This window comes from Talpa occidentalis, unplaced genomic scaffold (genome assembly GCF_014898055.3).
Source record: "Talpa occidentalis isolate TD23 unplaced genomic scaffold, MPIMG_talOcc4v2.1 talOcc4.2, whole genome shotgun sequence".
Lineage (NCBI taxonomy): Eukaryota > Metazoa > Chordata > Mammalia > Eulipotyphla > Talpidae > Talpa > Talpa occidentalis.
Genome location: NW_023602073.1, coordinates 18,697,811 through 18,719,550, shown reverse-complemented (window position 1 = coordinate 18,719,550; position 21,740 = coordinate 18,697,811). Strand labels below are relative to the sequence as shown.

General features: G+C 43.4%; 2 protein-coding genes across 18 annotated transcripts in view; one reads left to right on the top strand and one right to left on the bottom strand.

Annotated features, from left to right (window-relative positions):
- LOC119251825 (testis expressed protein 56-like) overlaps window positions 1-21,740 on the top strand; it is an 84,540-nt gene that overhangs the window by 24,341 nt on the left and 38,459 nt on the right. For 4 of the 13 annotated variants that reach the window (XM_054698018.1, XM_054698016.1, XM_054698017.1 and 1 more), the window contains 3 exons: window positions 11,771-11,824; window positions 13,280-13,442; window positions 15,040-15,104. The exons of 1 other annotated variant lie outside the window; for it this stretch is intronic. Coding sequence is in view for 3 of the 12 variants with exons in the window: in XM_037519117.2 (XP_037375014.1) it covers window positions 21,299-21,491 (193 nt within the window). In the remaining 9 variants the exon portion in view is untranslated. Of the gene's footprint in view, window positions 1-3,513; window positions 9,533-11,770; window positions 11,825-13,279; window positions 13,997-15,022; window positions 15,105-20,194; window positions 20,536-20,983; window positions 21,492-21,740 lie in introns of those variants that run through there. 8 more of the 13 variants (XM_037519117.2, XM_054698019.1, XM_054698023.1 and 5 more) reach the window with 8 other exon arrangements.
- Window positions 6,220-21,148, bottom strand: LOC119251798 (protein FAM217A-like). Of its 5 annotated transcripts, none has more exons than XM_037519067.2 (9): window positions 20,457-21,146; window positions 18,389-18,603; window positions 14,301-14,402; window positions 13,416-13,512; window positions 11,747-11,831; window positions 11,576-11,589; window positions 10,881-10,955; window positions 10,726-10,793; window positions 6,220-7,741 (listed from the first exon to the last, which is right to left on the bottom strand). In XM_037519067.2, the coding sequence occupies exons 1-9, from the start codon at window positions 20,553-20,555 to the stop codon at window positions 6,535-6,537; spliced, it is 1,962 nt and encodes a 653-aa protein (XP_037374964.2). In that variant the 5' UTR covers window positions 20,556-21,146; the 3' UTR covers window positions 6,220-6,534. The 5 variants fall into 5 exon arrangements, with proteins under 5 accessions (XP_037374964.2, XP_054553956.1, XP_054553957.1 ...); XM_054697981.1 differs by having other exon boundaries at window positions 20,787-21,146; XM_054697982.1 differs by lacking the exon at window positions 14,301-14,402.

Here is a 21,740-nt window from a genome sequence, read left to right as displayed (position 1 = left end):
TGGATCATTTAAAACGATCTTTTCCTTGCTTAATTGTTCTGCGTGGACATCCAGTTTTATGGTGAATGACTGGTTACATGGGATCAGTGTGTTTTTTGTTATTATTGAGGAAATGTTTTTTAATCCTCCACTATTGAATGTGATGGTGGCCTTTAATACACTGAAGTAATTTCCTTCTATTTCTGCTTTAGCGAGTGTTTTTAATTTATTAATGCATTGCTAGGGATGTATGTATCTGAGAAAGTTTTTACATCTTATACTTTTCTTTTTTTTAAAGATTTATTTATGCATACCAGAGCTGGGGTACAGGCCAGAGGTGCAGGGGATGGGAGCATTCACCAGAGACAGAGGGGGGAGCAGAACAGGCAGAGTGACTGAAACAGGAGAGGTCTACTGCACCATGTGGGTCACCTCCCTGGCCGGGGATTGAACTCATTCAGCAGTGGCTGGTGATAGCTTGATAGCATTGAGATTTTAACCCCTGCACTACCAGGTAAGTCCTGTGCTTTATTATTTTAAAGGTTAGTGATAAAAAATAATCAGTTTTTCTTTCATTAGAGAAACTTTGCTATATACAGTGTCAACTGACAAAAGTTTTAAAAAACTTTACAAATTACTCATTCAGTTTCTTAGCAAAATGAAGTTAGCAACTAAAGACTATGTTTTTACCAGCCTGATACTTGACCATCTTGTAGTGTGGAAAATGTTCTTGTATCTATGTTTAAAAATTATTTTTTACCATGTACAATTCTGTAGAGAACTCAGTGCTAAACTGGTCGCATTGGTTTCTTGGGTGAAGACTGAATGGTCATATAGAATTTGACATTCTAAAGTACTTTGGTAATATTTAAAATTTTGTATAATGGATGTATATTGTTATGGACTAATAGGATGCCATTGTTTTCATTTATTTTTACTAACTTCTTTTAATTAAGGTAACACTAGGATCCTCCCCATCAGGTATCACCACCGTGGTGCACCTGCCACCAAATCACCCCCAGTCCCCTACCACAGTCCGTTGTGCTTCCTTTCCTCTTTGATCTTACCCTCTCCCACCTCCCCTCCTTCTGGGTGCTTCCATTCTGTAGTCATCTTTCAAGGGTTAGTTTTTAAGTGTGTTTTTCTCTGATTCTTAGTTTTGGTTCTCTACAATCCCCATATTAGCAACACCATCCAGTATTTCTTTCTCCTTCTGGCATATTTCATTTAGCACCATCCCTTCCAATGCCATTGTGTTGCTGCAAATCACATTAGTTTATCATTTTTTACTGCTCAGTAATATTCCACTGTCTATAGACCACACCATCTTGCCCATTCAACTTGTTTTTGGGCACTTAGGTTGTTTTCCTATCTTGGCTATTATAAATAGTGCTGTAGTGAACTTGGGGTGCCAGTTTCCTTTCCAAGTGCTGTGTTTGTATTTTTTGGCAAATGCCTAGGAGTAGAATTGCTGGATCATATGGCAGATCCATTTTTAATCTTTCGAGAAACCACCACACTGGAGCAGTCTGCATTAGGGCTGGAGCAGTCTGCATTCCCACAAGGGTTCTTTTTTCTCCACTCCCCTTGCCAGCACGTCTTTTTTGTCATTTTGATATTGGCCATTCTCAACGGTGTGAGGTGGTATCTCAGTGTGGTTTTGATTTGCATTTCCCTGATAAATGTTGATGAACATTTTTTCATTTGCCTATCTTGCAAATTAAATATGTTGGGACATGTAATTGTGAATTTAAAGTGTACAGCATGTTGATTTGATATATTTATATATTGTAATATGACTGCCTTTAATAACAATAGTTTGCATCTCCAGTATGTCACAGAATTATTTTTGCTTATGGTTGGGAAAATTAGAATCAAGTTTCTTAGCAAGATTTTTTTTAAAGACTTATTTTTATTTATGTGTACAAGAGCTGGGGTGTAGTCCAGAGGTGGGGGGGGGGCGGGAGTCTGAGGATTCACCAGAGACAGAGTGGGGAACAGAACAGGTGGATCCACTGAAATACACTGCTGAGGGAGCAGCAGGTGAGACAGGAGAGGTCTGCTGTACCATGTTGGTCACCTCGGCTGGGGATTGAACTTGCACTGCAGTGGCTGCCGATAAATAGCTTTACGGAGCTGAGATTAACACCTTGGGCCACTAGGGGGACCCTTCTTAGCAAGATTTATAAGGGAATGTTGTTGTCTATATCCACTATATTGTATCTCCAGGAATTATTCACTGATAGTTTCAGGTTTATGTTCCCCAGTCTCTGGTAACCACCATTCTACCCTTGATTTTTAAGAGTTTTGCTCTTTTGTATTCTACTGTAAGAGATTCAATACAGTATCTCTTGGTCTCTCTGACTTATATAGCAAATCCTCAAGGTTCATTCATGTCATTACTAGTGGTAGGACTTCTTTTTCCTGGCTGAGCAATGCTCCAGTGTGTAATGTGTGACTACATATCCCTCTAGCACTATCTATGTATCTTATAGCCTGATATATACCTATATGTCATTAGTTATAGAAATATCACACATCATCCACTGATGGGCATTAGATTGATTCCATATTTGGGCTATTGTGAACAATGCTGTAATAACTTGGGTGTAACACATCTTTTTGAGTATTTTTGTTTTATTTGTATAAATAAACAGAATAGCTGGATCATAGGAACTATTTTATTATATATTTTTGAAGATTTACTTATGCATAAAGAGCTGGGGTACAGGCCAGAGATGCAGGGGGTGAGAAGATTCACCAGAGACAGAGTGGGGAATAGAACAGGCAGACTAACTTAAATACAATGCTGAGGGAGCAGTGGGCGAGACAGGAGAAGTCTGCTTTGCCATGCTTTCTCTCTGGCCAGCCAGACATCATACTAGTGCTACAAAGGCTGCGGATTGCTTCATAGTGTGGTGCTTAACCCCTTGCGCCACCAGGGAGGCCCCATAGAAACTATTTTAAATCTGAAAAGTTTATACCATTTGCCATATTGGATGTTCATGCTGCATCCCATTTTTCTAAATTCTCAGCAGCATTTAATAGTTTTGCCTTCTTGACTTTTACCATTCTAACAAGCATGAGAGGCTATCTTTTTTTTTTTTTAAAGATTTATTTACTTTATACAAGAAATGGGGTACAGGTCAGATGCGCGGGAGGGTGAGAGGTTTCACCAGAGACAGAGCAGGAAACGGAACAGGCAGACTGACCGAAATACACTGCTGAGGGGAGCAGTGGGTGAGACAGGAGAGGCCTGCCACGCCATGTGGGACCCTCGCCGGCTGGCGGGGATCGAACTGGCACTGCAGAGGCTGTGGATAGCTTCGCAGCGCCGTGATGAACCGCCCGCGCCACCAGGGAAGCCCATGAGATGCTATCTTATTGTGGTTTTTTATTTGCGTTTTCCTGTTGATTAGTGACAGTGAACATCATTTGATTACCTATTGGTGGTTCAGGTGTCTTTTTAGGGAAATGTCTATTTCATGTGCCGATATGAAATATATAAAGAATATATATGTATATATTTTGGTTAGTATATATTATATATATAGGTTATATAGTTCAACAATATTTATACTTTAGATATTAACCCCGTACCTGACATATAGTTTGTAAAAAAAAAATTCTCCCATTTTTTAGATTTTTTTTTATTTATTATTTTTTTGTGCCAAAGCTTTAAATTGGGCCTCCCCGGTGGCGCAGCTATTTAGCGCTGGGTTGCGAAGCTGCCCGCAGCCTCTGCAGCGCTGGTTCAATCCCCGGCTGCTCCCCTGCCACCGGAGGAGGGTCCCACATGGTGCTCAGACCTTTCCTGCCGCCCGCTGCTCCCCTCAGCAGTGTACTTCCGTTCTTCTGCCTGCTCTGCTCCCCGCTCCGGCTCTGGTGAATTCTCTCACCCTCCCGCACTTCTGACTGTACCCAGTGCTTGTATAAACAAACAAACAAACAAATAAATAAATCTTAAAAAAAAAAAAAGCTTTAAATTATGATGTAGTTCCACTTTTGGTTTATTTGTTGGTACTAAGAATGTTGTTTCATTTCCAAAAAATCTTTTTCAAGACTTAAAGTGAGGAACTTCTCTTTTCTTGTAGGAGTTTTATGGTCAGGCTTTCTGTTGAAGTATTTGATCCATTCTGAGTTAATTTTTGTGACTAGTGTAAGATTGAAATTCAGTGTCACTTTCCTGCATTTACTTATTCAGGTTTCCCAACATGACTTGAAGGTACAACCCTTGCCAAATAGTTGTTCTTGGTTCCTTTATCAAATAAGAGTCAGCCATGCATGTGGGAGTTTAATTTAGGGCTTTTTGTTTCATGGGTCCAGTTGTCTGTTTTATCCCAGCACCATGCTGTTTTCGTGATTATGGATATGTAATGGAGGTTGCAGTCAGGAAGCGTGATGCCTCCAGCTCTGTTGTTCTTAGAACTTCTTTGAGTATTTGGGTGTTTTGTCATATATACATTTTAGAAATATTTTTTCGATTTCTGCAGATGCTTCTATTGGATTTTTTTTTTGTAAACCTTTTGTGGAATCTATAGATGATTTAAGTAGTTAGAATTTTTAAGTCATTCTTCTGACCCAGGAATACAAAGATGTCTTTCCTTTGGTTTGTGTCTACTTCCATTTCTCTCATCAGTGTCCTAGAGTGTTCAGTGTTGAGACCTTACCCTCCTGTGTTAAACTTAATGCTGCTTTACTATTTTGATCTGATGCTTTTGAAAGTGGGATAGTTTATAAGTTTCAGAGGTTCCCTTAATAGTATATGGAAATGCAACTGATTTTTGTGTGTCAACTTTGTGTCCTGCAATTTTAATTTGTTGATTACTTTCAACAGCTTTTTAGTTGAATCTTTAAAAATTCTTTTAAGGTAATGTCATTTTTTAATTTTTGCTTTTATTTCCCTAGTCATAGGAGTCAAGTCTCCAAAAACATCTTTGTCATTGAATGTATCATCAATTTTTTCTTCAACATGTTTTATTGTTACAGTTCTTATATCTAAGTTCTTCAACCCATTTTTAAATTTATTTTTGTGCATGGACTTTGTTATCTAACTTCAGATCTTCTACATATGGCCTTCCAGTTTTACCAGCACAATTTGTTAAGGAGACTCTACTTTACCCATTGTATAGTCATACCTGTTTTATCACAAATTAAGTGGTGCTATGTATATGGATTTATTTCTGGGCTTTTGATATTTTTTAAGATTTATTTATTTATGCACAGAAGAACTGGGGTGTAGGCCAGAGGTGTGGTGGGTGAGAGGGAGCAGAACAGGCAGATCTACTGAAATACACTGGTGAGGGGAGCAGCGGGGGAGACAGAAGAGGTCTGCTGCACCATGCGTGTAGCTCCCTGGCTGGGGATCTATCTCAGGCTATACCAGTGATAGTGCTGAGACTTAACCCCTACACCACCGGGGATGCCCTGGGGTTTGGATTCTGTTCTCATTGAGGTAGGTGTATATTTTCATGGTAATATGATATTGTTTTAATTAACATCACTTTATAGTATAGTTTAACATCAAAAAATGTCATACCTCCACTTTTCTTTTTTCTCTGGATTGCTTTTGCTGTTGAGGCCTTCTATGGTTTCATATAAATTTCAGTATTTTTTGTTAAATTTCCTTGTGTGTAATTGGTGTTTTGCATTGCATTGGATTGCATTAAATTTATTTCTTTAGGAAGAATAGTAATTTTAATTATATTGATTCTCCTATCCATGAGCATGGACTGTCTTTGCATCTCCTTGTGTCATGATCTAAACCGTTTATAATGTCTTGTAGTATTTCTTGCCTAGGTTCTTCACCTCACTGATTAGGTTAAATCTGAGATAGCAGATTCTTTGTGAAGCAGTTGTTTATTTCTTTTTTTTATATATATATATAAACATACAATAGATTTTTCTTTCGACTATTTGAGCTGAGTAGAAGAGGACTGTTTCATGCCTAAACCTGAGGTTGGGCCCCAAAGAGAACTGGTCTTGCTCTCCTGAATATGATGAGAGTGCCTGGGAAATGGAAAGCCTATGACTCATAGGGCTTTCTGGATCTTGTATGTTAATTTAACAGAAGACCAACTTGAGCTTTGAAGAGCCAAACAAATACCCAGAGGTCAAAAGAGTAGACAAAGGAGGTTTGTGGAGATGAGGAGGGAAAGCAAAAAAAGTACCAGAGAACCAAAGACATCACTGATCAAATAATGGCCTCACGTAGGACCGCCTAAGAACACAATAAAAGACGACAGTGGGAATACTTTATTTATACCATTTATTGATGACAGAGTTACAACTGGAAACAAATAATCTTTTGACTCAAATGCCTTAGTTTATTAAGTGAACACTTCTCTGCAACATAACGTGCAAAAGATGTCCCCTCTCCCCGTCTAGGAGCGCCAGGGTCTACACAGACATCTCAGCAGAGATTCTCACAAGCCCCACTCTGTATCATATGGAGCAATTGTTTTGTGTGTGATTTTATTACCTGTATCTTCTGCATGATGAACCATATTTTAGCCGGACTTCTTGGAACAGATGTGCTCACATGGAAGAACAGTGTTACTTTTGGTTAATGGGTGAGCACTTATCCTTCACTATAAATGATGGTGACAGACAGTTTAGCTTCTGAATATAGAACGGTCTGTCCAATGCTATATTTTTTCGGTAAAGTTTCTTTTTGGTCCTTGATGCCTTAATTTCTTCCCTCTGGTTTTCGGGAAAAGACAGAGGGAGGGGTGAAACATGGACCGGAGACCTCGGTGGCAGACATCTAGCCGAGACCATTTTAACCAGTGATGGAGTTGTCTGGGCAGTCACTTGCTTAGCAGAGAGTTCTTGGCATGGAATTAAAATGGAACTTTTGGGACTCTTGAAGTCTTTGTAAGTTGCAATCAATTGTTTCGCAGAGGTGGAGCTTTTTAGAGATGGCCTAGAACTCCACTTGTATTTCCCAGCATTGCTCCAGTTCCATTTTGCAGCATTTTGTTCCAGGCTGAAAGGACCAGAACTGCTTTTCCTTTTTTCTCGATTTTTATCTATACCCATTGTCTGAAGACTTAAAGAGTCAGAAAGCTTTGGCTGTCTCCCTTTGGATAGAGCTTTGGAGGAAGACGGTCGTTCATTAACTGCCAGGGTGCAGAAGGTGGAGGGCAGCCTTGGCCGCTCTTTTTGTACAGTCAAGTGTTGTACTCTTTCCATTTCCAGTAAACGGGTTATCAAGCGATCAACAGAGCTTTCTGCAGGTTCCATGGTCCCTTTCCAACTCTCAGATTTTGAAAGGGCCAATTTGTGCAAGTCCAGGGTGTTGAAAGGAGGAGGGAGAAAATCAGGATACGGGAATACCTCACTCGATTCCTCTGTGAAAGGCTCTTCAACGGTGTCTATTGTCTCTGGTTTTAAGTTCAGGTCCATCTTTTTAAAATAGCTCAGTAAAGTGTCATTTGCTTTTTCATTTTCTGATAAATCGCTTTCATCTGTTAAATTTTCTTCCACGCTGCTGTTTCCATATTTCAAATTCCAGTTCAGCGGAGAGAAAATGTCACTGTTGATGTCTTCAGTTGAATACAAAGTAAGGCGAGGTTCCATTCTGTCCTTAAAAAAGTCTCCGTCAGCGTAGGGCCAGCAGAGACCTAAAGGCATCTGCAGACTAGGGTAGGAACCAATTTGCTTATCAACTGAGGCACTAAGAGGGTCGTTCATCGTAAACAGCCTTCTGGAATTATTGGTTACATTAAAGCCAGTCTCCATTGAAGATTTCTTGAAATCCCTGAAAAAAATGATTTCATGAATGAATGACTTGTTGCCTGGAATGAAAATGCTGTCAAAATGATAACAAATAACCTTTATCAAAGACTGTTTAATGTTTAGTTCCCAGTGACACATTGATCTACCTAGCTGTAACAGAAATGTTAATTTCCTAATATGCCTTAATCACAGTGAAATGTATGCAATTTTGAAAAGTATAGATTGAGATATTAACTGGGCATTCCATTGTCCATTCTCAGGTGGAGAGCAATCTAGTGCCTGAGGAACACTAGACTAATTTTATATATTTATCTTTGAACATATTGTACATGCAGTTAAGAAGTCTGAAAAAGAGGCTATCCAGTGCAAACTGAAATTACAGTGAAATGTCTATTGGCCTAGAGTTAGATAAAAAGAGACACTTAGGGGCCTCCCTGGTGGCGCAAGGGTTTAAGCACCGCACTATGAAGCAAACCGCAGCCACTGCAGCATGAGTTCGATCCCGGCCAGCCAGGAAGCAACCCACATGGGGCAGCAGATCTCTCCTGTCTCACCTGCTGCTCCCCTCAGCCGTGTACTTCGGTCAATCTGCCCATTCTGTTCCCCACTCTATCTCTGGTCGATCCTCTCACCCCCCACGCCTCTGGCCTATACCCGAGCTCTTGTATACATAAATAAATAAATCTTTTTTTAAAAAAAAAGACACTTAGAATGTTACCTAATGAAGGTTACTTAATAAAGGGTTTTACTTTAGTCATTATGCTTTTAAGATTTTATTTATTTATTTTTGCGTAGAATTGGGGTGTCGGCCAGAGGTGGGGGGCAGGTGAGAGGATTCACCAGAGACAGAGTGGGGTGTGGAACAGGCAGATCTACTGAAATATACTGCTGCGGGGAGCAGTGGGCGAGAAAGGAGAAGTCTGCTGCACCCACTTCAGTCCCCAGTGAGGACTGAACTCATGCTGCTTCGGAGGGGATCGCAGTGGTAATGCTGAGGCTTACCCCCAAGACCACCAGGGAGGCCCTATCCATTATGCTTTTTAAAAATTATTCTAATATACAAAGAAACAAGACAATGGCTATTAAAAATTACTCCAGACATAGCCCACAGTAATGTTCACCTGATGGTGCACTTTTGTTTTAGGAGTAGGTAGGAGAGACGTGGCGAGGCAGACCTCTCCTGTCTCGCCTGCTGCTCCCCTCAGCAGTGTATTTCAGTCAATCTGCCTGTTCTGTTCCCCACTGTGTCTCTGGTGAATCCTCTCACCCCCCACATCTCTGGACTGTACCCCACGTCTTGTATATGCATAAATAAATAAATCTTAAAAAAAAAAAGAGCATGAAATTTGGAGGTTAGAAGACTAGATTAGAAGACTAATCTTTCACGGATGCCCAACTTCTAACTCTGCCCTTTATCAGGCCCTTCCAGTATCAATAATGAAAAGCTATAAACACATTATTCTGGGTAGTCCCGCAACAACCTCGTGAGACAGGCACTTTGATTTTCTACCTTTTATGGGTAAGGAAACTGAGGCACAGACAGGTGAGGTTTGCGCATCTAGTAAGTGGAAGAGCTGGGAATCAAAGCCATGTGCTGGGACCCCAGGTCCGTGGCCTTGGCTGCTGCCCTTGACTGCCTCAGTTTGTGTTTGCTCCTCTGTCCATGTGATAAAATTGACTTAATTTGACCTCTCATTGAAATTCCTGTTCCCAGCTGAGTTCTTTCCAGTCTCTCCTACCCTGCAGGCACCAGTTTTCCACTGAACATTAGTCACTGTGCTTCCCAGATTCACCCCTGAAATTCCAGCCTGAGGTGAGCTTCACTGAGCCTATCAGAGGTAAAATCATCAGATTAGGAAGTAATTGTTATCAAGGGAACCACCCTGTTGTGAAACTGGGTCAAAAGAGAGGAACAGACTTCAGGATCTCCATTAAGAAATACACTGTGCATAAAGGTGACATGACAAGGCTCGATGAAGTGTTAATTTCGAATTAACAGTAATTTGTGTTTTTAAGAAACATTCTAGCTGGTTCTAATACACATGAAAATTTAAGAGGGGCCTCCCTGGTGGCACAAGGGGTTAAGACACAACCTATGAAGCTGTCCTCAGCTTCTGCAGCATGAGTTCAAGGGTTCGATTCCCCGCCAGCCAGGGAGCAACCCACATGGCGCAGCAGACCTCTCCTAACTCGCCCGCTGCTCCCATCAGCAGTATACTTTGGTCAATCTGCCTGTTCTGTTCCCCACTCTGTCTCTGCTGAATCCTCTCACTCCCACACCTCTGGCCTGTACCCCAGCTCTTGTATGCATAAATAATCTTAAAAAAAAAGAAAATTTAAGAACAAAAAATATATATATGTACACACAAACACACCTTTTTAATATATATATATATATATATATATACATACACACACACACACACACACTATATCTATCTATCTCTCTATATAAAAGCATTCAAACCCAGGTAAGATCTGAGAAGTAATATAGCATAATGGTGATGAGCGAGAACCAAGCTACTTTTACAACCTGGTTCTACCAGTCATTGATGGTGTGGCCTAGGTGAACTGCCTGTCAGCCTCAGTGTTATCATCTGTAAAACAGGGTGATGGTGACAGAACCTACCTTATAGCATTGCTGTGATTATTCACTGAGTTCAATGAGGGTTCAATGAATTTAAATTCTTCCACGCACGTGGGAAATTACTTTTCTATTACAATTCCTCTTCCCTTCAAAAAACAGGTCCAAACTCTATCCATCTTAACACTTCTTGTAAGGGAAGTAAAGGCTTAATCACCCATGTCCCGGTTATCTCCGTGGGGTCTGCCAGTCACATGCCCTGGTGAAGGGCAAGTCTCTGTAATCTCCCACTATTTGTACACAATGCTTTTTTCTTCTAGTTGTGTTCGGTTCTAGAATTTCAGACGAGTAGTTATCGCATCCGTAGTTGACTTTGTTTTAGTCATTTAGGGGTTCACAAAAATAAGTAAGTACGCGCTCACCTGTTCTCTGTGGCACTTCCTTCGTTAAGAGGATAACCCCATAACTGAAATGACCCTTGTTTACTATTCTGATAAGAGAAAAACCATGGACAATTTAGTGACTGCATGGATTTCTAAACAACACTTTACTAAGAGTATGATGAATAAATCCCCACCTGTGTTATTTTGTGAGCAGGCTCTGACAAATTAAGGTCTAGCATCATTTGCTCTATTGGAATTTCCAGATGGTTCTATAAAGCAGAGGAAACTTTTGAACACAACATATCTCTGCTCCCCTATTCTTCTAAGAATGTACAGTTCTTGTTCTAACCAAGAAATATGCAGTCAAATCCTTGGATACTCCTCTTTAATCCACACAGACGTCATTTGTTTTTGCTGGCTTCAGCAGCAATGACTTTAATCATTAATACTAAGTGTAACCTAATGAGTCTTGAATATCATGAAAGACTGTCTTTCTTCTAATAGGAGGTATTTTATCTTTTGATCAAAAAAAGGTAAATGAAAGATAAATTTTCACACTAATAATAATATGTTAAACATTTCAATAGCTTTATGATATCTTAAGGGCCGAGACTACTTCCCTTTTTGCAATCTCTAGAAAACAATATTTTCACTATCTACAATGTTAATTTTCACTTACAATATTGTTATATTAACTTAATATAATATTAATTGAATAACCAATTTGCACCCCTGGAAAACAGTAAAGGCTTTGACTTGCTTAAAGAACTCTATAGAAGGGAAATGTAAAGTTTAACTTTGAGGAAAGAAACTTTTTTTCAAGAACATATATACATATAATGTTTAATACAGTTTTCTGAATTATTTAAAACCAAACATTTATCCTTACCTTGTTAATTTTGCCTGAAAGAATGTATATGAAAAAATGACAATTAATAATTAAACAACACTGGTTATATCAAAAAGCAAACCCCCTTTAATATGAGCAGCTATTCATGTTATAAATATAAATCTCCATGTGTTTACAATTATCGGTGTAAAGATAGCTAGAGTTTCTTACCACCTGCTGCACTCTCCCTTCCAGGGAGGTGGTTTTTATTTTCAGACACAGGTCCTTCTGAATCCACGCTCCAGTGAGGTAAGTTCTAAAACAATATTCATTTTAAGATAATGTTAAGGAAAGTTCAAAAGCTCTATGCATGATGTTACATGCCCTTTGGGCAAAGGATGACAAAAGGTACAAGGCCCCTCCCTCCCGTAAGGACAGGCCAGCATTTCCAAGGAGTGGGCCATGGCCTCTTATCTGACCTATCAGCTTTTGACAACATAGTGCAGACATGGAAAGGCTCTTACAATAATTACAGTTTCATTCTCATTTTCTTAAAAGTCATGGCACACAGATTTCCAAATTAGATGTTTAGGAGAGAATAAAATGTCCAGTTCAGGGTATTCCTGGTCCATAGGGTACATTCACTAAATTTTCTGTATCTGAATACCAGACCTGAAAGCCTATAAAATTTTTCCATCAACCAAAGAAAACCCTCTCATCGTCACATCATCCTTGACGCTGATCAGTCCCCGGCACATCCTAGACTCCAGATATTGAGTAACTCTCAGGAAATATCCCAAAGAAAACCCCCAAAGGAATGAGAACGGTGCTAAGAAAGACTGGGGGAATTCTGGAAACTGTGCCGAGCACTCTGGGAGGGAAATATGGAGTGTGTATAGAAGAGGCTTGTAATAACTTATCCTAGAGAAGGGGAAATGATGAGGCAGTTTAAGTAATTTTTAAGAAGTGAACTCTGTTGTTTTCTATCTCAAACAAGAAAACCCCTTTATATATTAAACTCTAACCAATATCCAAATGAAGTGCTAGGAGTTCAGTATCAGCTCTCCACACTGAGGTGGAACAGGCAGAAATGAGCTTAAAGTCCGTGTGGAGATTTAGTTGACCCGCAAGGAAGTTGTCTCCTTGGAGACAAGAAAGGGTAGTTGAACACTGGAAGATAGGCCACAGGTGATTTTCTCTGGAGATTTTTGAAAAATAAGTAAAGTTCTCTGCTCCCTCGGTACAGGTCTAGTCTCTACATGATACTCACTGGGGGAGCCTTTAAAAAATAACAGTTGAAAAAAAATACCACAGATTCTGATTCATCAGGATTAACGTTAAGTTCCACTTATCTGTATTTTTAAAACCTCCCTGATAGATTCTCAAGTTTCTTTCAGTCATGTAATCCTAGCATGCTCAAGTACAACATAACATGTGAGAGAACTAGTCTTATATTAACAATAAAACTAAAATCATCAAATGTGGAAAGTGGCAAGCGAGACTCAACATCACATGTGGTGTCAGCTAGACTGCAAACTCCCGAATGGTTGGGGTGGGTTCCCCTTTTCAAGAGCCCATCTGCCTTACCAACATTTTCCCACAAAACATGTGTGAGAAGCTTTAAAAAGGTAAATACTGCCTGATTGATCAAGTAGCATCTTTAACAAAACCCAATTGCTATAGGAAATGTTGGCGAATTAGAGAGGCTGGCTAACTTTTGCTTTGTGAAAAGAAAGAAACTTTCTCTGTTTCATATGTTCCAAGAGAGGACTCGGTACAGACCTCTGGCAGAGAGAAAGCAGCAAGGGGCCTCTGCAGAAGGGGCAATAGGGGAGCCGCTACCTAAACACTCAAGGGGAGCCGCTACCCAAACACTCAAGTTCAACAGCATCTGCCATACCTCATGAGAGATGTCTGAGGCCCGCAGGTTGGTGCCACCGGTCTCCCCGTTTCTTCTCCCCATTTTGCTGTAGCTGGTCCTGTGTTCCCTTAAAATCCTATACAGGTTGTGGGACAGGCACATGGATGGGTGAGGCACAACATTTATTTAAGAGAAAACATGAGCTTTGGCTCCCCAACTAAAGGAGGTGAAGAAAATGCTTAGGAAGCAGGGGAGGGGCCTAGGAAGGCAGGCTGGGGACAGCATCAGGTAGTCAACCAGCTACTCAGTCAGAAAATGGGGGCAGAGAGGGCCCAGCCAGTGGGAAGATCTCCTGACAGAAGATTAGGAAATGCCAGGGTGAGAAAGGAGACATCAGGCAGGAGGATAAAATACAAATTAGACAAAAGACAAGGAATTCTCTGGAACTTACCACAGAGGGCTAGTTCTGTCCCAGGCATTCAAAGCTTCTGGATTGCGGGATGAAAGCCCCAGGCGGGCCCGCGCCCCAGACAGTTCAGAGACACTAACAGGCCCTCAGGAGCCAACACCGCTTTCCAGACCAAACTATCATGCGCCGCCTCCGCCCACCCCGGCCTGAGGTAAAAACCATCGAATCTCTGGCTCTCAGAAAGACTCGCACATGAAAGCCACCGCAGTCATCAGCTATTTTCTCAACGTTTACAATTTATTGTCTGTAGGGGCGGGTGGTGCTGAGAAGTGGGGCGAGGGCTAAGTGGGGCGGCGGGGGGTGGGGGTGGCGCTCCCGCTTCTGCTCGGCTGGGGGGGGCGCGGGCGGCTGGGGGGCGGGGGGCCGCGGCTGGGAGGGGGCCCGAGAGAGGGGTCGGGCCCGGCGTGGGGCGGCGGCCTGGAAGGGAGGGCCTGGGACGGGGCGGCCACTCTTACCCCGTGGCCCACGTGTCGTCCCCGGCGTCGTCCCCGAGGGCGCCCCGAGGCCCCGGCGCCTCCGCGTGCGGCTTGGCGGGCGCCGCGTCCGGCTCGGCCTTCCTGCCGCGGGGGGACAGGGAGGGCAGCGCGGGCAGCGGGCCGCGGGCGGGCGGCCGGCGGGGCCCGCGGGCGGGCGCGGGGGGTGCCCAGGGCGGCCTCGCTGGCGGCCGGGCCCCGCGGCCCCGGTCCTGGAGCGGCGCCACCCGCCGCGGCCCCGCGTTCCACTGGGGCCACCGGGTACCGGCGTCCGCAGGCGCGGCGGCCCAGCTGCTGGGCCCGGAGGGGGTCCGCAGGCATCCGTGCCCCCGGGACGGCCGGCGCCACTCGGCCATGGCGGGCGGGGGGTGGGGGGGCCGGCGCTGGGGGTCAGCGCCTTCCGGGGCCTGACCTTGACCCTGAGCGACCCAGCGGGGCCCCGGGTGGCTCCGGGTGGGCCCCCAGCCGCCAAGGCCTGGCCCGCCTCTTCCTCCCCAGGGCCGGGCCACGCACCGAGGGTGCCCTGCCCGGCGCTGCGCTGGACTCGGGGCTCGATGTGGCCAAGTTCTCGCCAGACTCTGGCAGCCCACATGGGACGAAGGGGCGCAAAGGGAGGCGCCCGCTGACAGTGTGCCCGCCACGGTCACTTCTAGGTCAGGGGCATCGCTTGATGGTCAGAAAAACGAGTGTGTTTTGTTTTTGAGGTTTTTTTTTCATCTAGGATTCACTTCAGACCAAGGGAGGCCAGTTTTGCCCTTCGAGTATCTCTTACTTGGATAGCGTGAGGTAAGTCGGGGTGAGGATGGGAGTGGGGATAGGGTGGATGGGGTAGGGGCGGAGGAATATATACACGCATACTGTTGATATAACATATGCATTACGATATGTATAGAATGTATGTAAGTAGTAAATATGTGGGTATTTACATGTTTGTGTCTGAGAATCGAGCTCAAGTCCATGTAGGTAAATGAATAGTAAAAATGCTTGTGGCATGCACCCTTCATAATGAGGTGTTGGTATTTGAAGAAGAAATGTCTGGGGTCCTTTGCTGATGCTTTTGTTAGGTTGCTGATGCTCAGTTAGGTTGAAAGCCCAGCTGGAGAGTCAAACCTCCCCGGCCCACATGTGTCCTTTAGTGGTGTCCTAAATGCACTGGTTCTTAACATTTGGTCGAAGGGGATCCCACGTATCTTTGAGAATTTCCCAGAAAAACACATACAGATACACCAGATGCTGAAAAGAATTTCCAGGGTTTCTCAGATCTTTGCTCCCCACTCCCAACCCCCTCTGCCCAGGGATGTCTGTCTCCTTCCTCTGTGTTTCTGTTTTCCTCTCAGAAAGGGCTCCCTGACTTCACTTTAGAGAAGCCTTAGCCACCTCACTGCATCTCCTAATACCGGCTGCAATTCTCTGGTCCTTGCGGTCTGGTTTATTTGTCCTGTTTGCTTTTTTGTTGTCTGTTTGATGCCACTAGAGTGTAAAACTCTCTGCGGGCATGGGCCTTGCCTGTCTGGTTCATCCTGCATCTCCATCACTGCCTACCTGCTAAGGTTCCTAGGAGACAGGACAGGTGAGGGAACAGGAGGTTACCTAGGCCCTTGGAAGATGGTCTCTGGGGCCTCTTCTACTTTCCATTCTGTAGCTCTAAAACACAGACCTGTTCGTTTGTGCTCCGAAGGCCTAACAAGTAAAGTCCACATTCTTAGCCAGGCCTGCAGCCAGATTTAGAGGCCTGCACATCACCTTTCCTGGGCCTGCTACATGTCAAATGTGTCAGATGTTGCATGACTCCCCTGAGCACCCTCCTCCCTCCCTCTGCCATGTTAAATCCTATGCATGTAGATCTAGTTCACTTGTCTTCCCTGACACCCCAGGGAGAATTAATTGATCCTCTGACATCCCTATTTCAGGTTATATATAAATGGTTTGTTTATAATTTCTCATTCACTGTCACATAATTATTCAGTTATGATATTTCACTCATAAGCTTTCCAACACCTTCAAGGCAAGACCTGGCCTGTTCTAGTGGAGTGCCTGGCACAGGATAACAGTTACTCAATAAATGTTTGAATTAAATTGCTCCAAGAATAACATCACTAGAATATATGGTGTATGGTGTGGTGACTATCATCATGCTGAACATTTTCTATAGATGAACCATTTTTAAGACTCGTTAACAGCACAATGAATTTGATACTGCTAGTTATTCTTATTTTAGAAATGAGTAACCTGAACTTTAAAAATATTCAGTGACTTTTCCCAACTTACAATTACTTGAAAGATAGTACATTGGGTAAATACTGGGATCCATGCCTTCGCAGCTAACACTTTCTACAGATATGTCTAGCTGGGAAATGTTTTGTTTTTCCTCTGGACAGGAACAAAATTTATGTGTGCATGAGTGGGTGCAATTCACCTTTCTAGCTTACATCTCCATCTTCCTGGTTGGGTTTCTGTTTCTCTCTTTTCCTTTTCTTTTAGAACTTGATCTGATTCCTGATCCCTCTGAAAATTGTCATCCATAAATACATCCTCTCAAATACTTTTTTACCTTGACAGAATATATTTTGAAAAACCTTCCTTTCTGGTGACCAGGCTCACTGGACTGTTCCTCCTTTCTCTGCAGGCCTTTTGTAAGCCTTGACATCAGTGTCAAAGTCAGGCCTCCCTCACATCCCTTGTTGAATTAAAACTTGGAGCACTGCAGGTGTAAAATTAGAGTGGCAGCAGAGTCTGTGTGGGGCACATCCCGCCTATGTGGTCAGGAGAAAAGTCCAAGAAGCAGAACTAAGTAGGAAATGTCGTGCATCCACGTGAAACAGAAGGGAAACAACTAAGAGAAGGATGATCTCTTCAAACCCTCGGGTCTGGACTGGACCCAGCCTGGAGAATAAGGAGTCAGGGGACAGTGGGCCGTGTCCCTTGCAGCTCAGGTCAAGTTCTAACATCAGTCCTTGACCTGAGAGAATGCGCCTTCCTTCTAAGGCCTGCTGGGATTCCATTTTCAGTGGTAGCCTGAGATTTGCCATACTTTAATTTTTTTAAATTTATTTATTTATGCATACAAGAGCTGGGGTGTAGGGTAGAGGTGTGGGGGGTGAGAAGATTCACCAGAGACAGTGGGGAGCAGAGCAGGCAAATCTACTGAAATGCAATGTTAAGGGTAGCAGCGGGGAGACAGGAGAGGTCTGATGCGCCATGTAGGTCAGCTCCCTGGCTGGGGTTTGAATTTGTGCTACTGATACTGTGGATAGCTTCACAGTGCTGTGTTTAACCCCTTGTGCCACCAGGGAGGCCCTCCATTCTGTTTTGTCTTCAGTCACAGCCAATTATATTTATTCTTGATTTAGAACTCTGTGAGCATTTACTTTAAATATCCTAGCTCTCTGTAGAATTCCCTTTAAAGAAATCTAAACAAAAATATTTTTAGTTTGGAGTTGTGTTTTTGGTTTTAGAAATTAACCTTTAGTTCTCTGCTTCCTTAGCAATGCCTTGCTTGGGAGGATAGAAACACTTTCTTGCAGAAACACAAGAAATCTGGTTTAAAATCTATTCCCAGAATGAGGGCTTTCCTGGTGGTACAAGGGGTTAAACACAGCACTGTGAAGCTATTGGTAGCCACTGCAGCACGAGTTCGATTCCCAGCCAGGGCGGTGACTCACATGGTGCAGCTGACCTCTCCTATCCCCGCTGCTCCCCTCAGCAGTGTATTTCAGTCCCCACCCCCAGCTCTTTATGCATAAAATACATCTTGAAAAAAAAAATCAAATAAAATCTATTCCCAGAATGAATGTGATAGTGCTGTACACGGATATGCTTCCCAGAGAAGCTAAATGCGTCGATGAGTATATTCTGCATCTGTTGCTGCTGCATATGCTGCGGCTGGTACTTTGCATAAATTCTCAATCACGTGTTTCCACCTTTGATTTTTTTCTGCAAGACTTGATTTCTGAGCTTGCATGGCTTCCTAAGTCTTCCTAGCCCTCCGGGTGCCCACAGCCCTATTTTCCTTGCCTTTATATCATAAATTTCCTTTGAATATTGTCTTGAGTTTCAGGATCAAAACTTACTTTCTGGTGCCAGGAAAGCTGTGGCTGGACTCCTCTTTCTGGTAGCTGGGCGCCTGCTTGGCACGGAACACTCTCTTTAGAACGCTCTCTTTAAGAAACTTGGAGATGATCTTCTCCCTTTGAACGTTGCTGAACACCTTGCCATCTGGAAGCCAGCTGATCTTGTCACATCCACCATGGCAGAGGGGAAGGTGCTCCGGAGACACAACAGCCTTCTTTGGAACAAAAAGACAAAGAAAAAGGACTTGAAGGACATGTCTGTTACCCAAAAGTCAGGAATAAGAGACCAACCTAACTAGAAAAACAACCCAGGTCTTGCTGCTGCTATGCTGTGGGATCAATTTAGTTAATAACACTGCTGGCGCCTGAGTGGCCCGGCCGGCCCTTCTTAGCAACTCATTGTCACTATAAGGAAAGCATCGCAGGCTTCAGGCTTTGGAGGAATCTTTCTCACCTTTCCTGGCGAGAAAATGGTACTCTCACAAATGCCACTTTGAAAAGGCACATATATTTATTGCTCATTGAAGTCTAGACATGGACATATGCAGACTGGAAAAGCAAGATATAAAACGGAAGGATGGGTTTCATCCAGGAACATGGGGGTGGCTGGCTGCTGTCCAGATCACACAGGTCTCCCTTCTCCACCCTCAACTCCTGTCCCTTAACAGTGTTCTCTCCACACCATCAGCAGAGGAAGTGAATGAGATGGGTTCCTTGAGGAAGTGCTACCCACTGCAAAATCAGATGATTTATTTAAAACTAAAATGGAATCATTCTGGGGCCTCCCTGTTAGCGCAAGGGGTTGAGACACAGCCTGTGAAGCTGTCCACAGCCTCTGTAGTACGAGTTCGATCCCCGGCTGGCCAGGAAACAATCCACATGGCGCAGCAGACCTCTCCTGTCTCGTCCGCTGCTCCCCTCAACAGTGTACTTTCATTGATCTGCCTGTTGTTCCCCGTTCTGTCTCTGGTGAATCATCTCACCCTCCCGCCTCCCTCACCCTACACACACCCCTCTGGCCTGTACCCCTGCTCTTGTATGCGTAAATAAATAAATCTTTTTTAAAAAGGTAATCATTCTGGCTTGCTTCAGATTTCAACCAAGGACCATAAACTTCAGAGAACTAGCTAAAAAAATTCCATCAACTGCTATTTAGAGTAACGACTGAGAAACATAGGTGGATTACAGTGTGTGGAGAACCACCTTTTAATAGCTGATTTCCTTGGCCTGTGGACCAAGGAACACATAGTTTGCTCTTTCCTAGTTGGGTCCTATAAGGATTTAAACTCCTAAACTCAAGGTGCTTGGATGGAAGTAGCCTCTGGCTATGAGAACATTCTACCCCAACCCTCCCACCAATCCCTTTCTCTCTGAAAATCTCCTGAGATGTTGAGAACCACATTATATTTAAGAGGTCTGGGTAGTTCTACAACTTATTTCAAAGGGAATTCCTTTAAAGTCTACCTTTCGTTTATTTTTTAAAGTTTTATTTTTTAAGTCTGCTAACTGAACATTAAGCCGTGAATTTTTCTGTCTCCTGCTCTTGACGCTGTTGTATTTTATGAGCTAATCATGATTGATACCGAACGCCAACCTCAGTTTCCCTCAGCCAATAAAAGAAAACAGAGTTTGAGGAAAAGGAAAGTGATTTAATTTGTTGACAAATGAGGAGGGCAGCAGACTCATGTCTGAAAGACAACCGTCCTGCTCTTTGGCAGAGGGCAGGGGTATTTATACAAAGGGGAAAAAAAAGGGGGAGATGGGTGAGGGCCTGCAAAGAGGGGGTGATGGGGTTGGCACAGAGACAGGTGGGTACCAGCTTGCTTTTTCTAACACCCTTTTCCTTGGAATGCAAGAAGACAAACCCGTCAAACAAGGGGAAATTGCAAGAAATATGGGAAAGACAAATTTGTTAATGCTTATCTGAGAGACCAGTCATTTGTAACTGCATCATAATGGCCTTGGCCAAAGGTTTTAAGTCTGGTGAGCAGCTGGCAGACTGGCTTTTGCATTGCTTGCTGTGCCCACATGACTTTCCCTATTTCTCAGCACTTTGCAAAGTGATTACCTGCCAGTTCATGGAGGAGAGATGAACCTGCTGTGATGAACCTGCCTCAGTGGCTGTGCCTGTTGCAGAAGTGGCCACGGTAAACCTTACTATTGGCATCTGTCCCCAAATGTGGGAGTAGTTCTTGGCAGCTTCTCTCTTGCTTGGGGCAGAGCTATCAAATTTGGTGCTGGTGGAGGATTATTTAGAACTTGTGCTGGGTTCTGCTCTGGGTCCACGATAAAGAGTGGCATCCAGCAGGAAAGCTAAGGCAGGAGCATTTTGCTTTGTTTACTTTGTCTCCTCGGTGTTCATTTGCATAAGAGGGTAAGAAGCAGCTTGACTTTTTACCTGTGTTAATCTGGACATTTCCTCAGTTTTGGACGATGAAGCTTTCCTCAGTACAGCTCAAGAACTATGCTGATGTAACCACTCTCCCTCAGGGCCTAGCTGGTCTGTGGAGCTTAATTATGTACACGGCCTCTCTTAATGCCAGGTGGGAAAATAACACTGGATGAGTGCTCACCAGGATTCCTTCTTCCCTTTAGGAAATCACTCTTTTCCTCAGACATTGTCCGTGTCCAACAGGAAAGTGGAGTTTCTATCTCAGATCCCTGTCAGACTTGGCACAGTATTTCCAGTGTGGCTGATTTCCCCTGGTTTGAAGTTGTAGGATGAGCACTCAGGATTCCAGGCCAAGATGTGAGGTTCATTGTGACCCTCAGATTGTTCAGCCACCAGAGATCCAAATATAGATTCCTTGCTATCTTCTTAGAGATGGATGAAAGTGGGGGGACAGAACAATCGCCAGGGACACCACACTTCAAATTCTTTCTGTGGACTCTCCAGTTCCATGGGTAATCATGGGGACCATCAAGAAAAATCACACCGTACTGAAACTTCCACTGTTGGACACGTTCAACACACCGAAAAACTATGACCATCCTGAGGTTCTGAGACACACCTTCGAGACACTCTCTAGCCTGCACAAGCTGCTCCCGAATCATCTGTTGGAAAAGCTTCATTCCTACAAGAGTGAAGAGGACAAAAGAAAATGTATGTGCTTGGAGGGTGGGTGGGAACCCCTTGTGTCAGCATATACTTTCTCTTGGCACAGCCTATCTGTCCTTTCAGCCATGAATAAGTCCTTGAGACCCAGGAGCCCATCTGGACTGATTTTACTGAAGGGACCCATTTTCTCAGAGATTACTATGGAATTTACCCCTCTGCTAACCTCACTATCATGGCTCCTTTTTGTTATTATGCTATTTTACTGAGGTGACATTGGTTTATACCACTATATAT

Excerpts from the sequence above, each read along its gene's own strand:
- LOC119251798 (XM_037519067.2), bottom strand. The coding sequence starts at position 20,555 with ATGCCAATAGTAAGGTTTACCGTGGCCACTTCTGCAACAGGCACAGCC. Across the intron at positions 18,604-20,456 it reads TCTCCTCCATGAACTGGCAG|AAGGCTGTTGTGTCTCCGGA; the intron begins GTAATCACTTTG and ends TTTGTTCCAAAG. Across the intron at positions 14,403-18,388 it reads AGCTTTCCTGGCACCAGAAA|GAAGGCCGAGCCGGACGCGG; the intron begins GTAAGTTTTGAT and ends CCCCCGCGGCAG.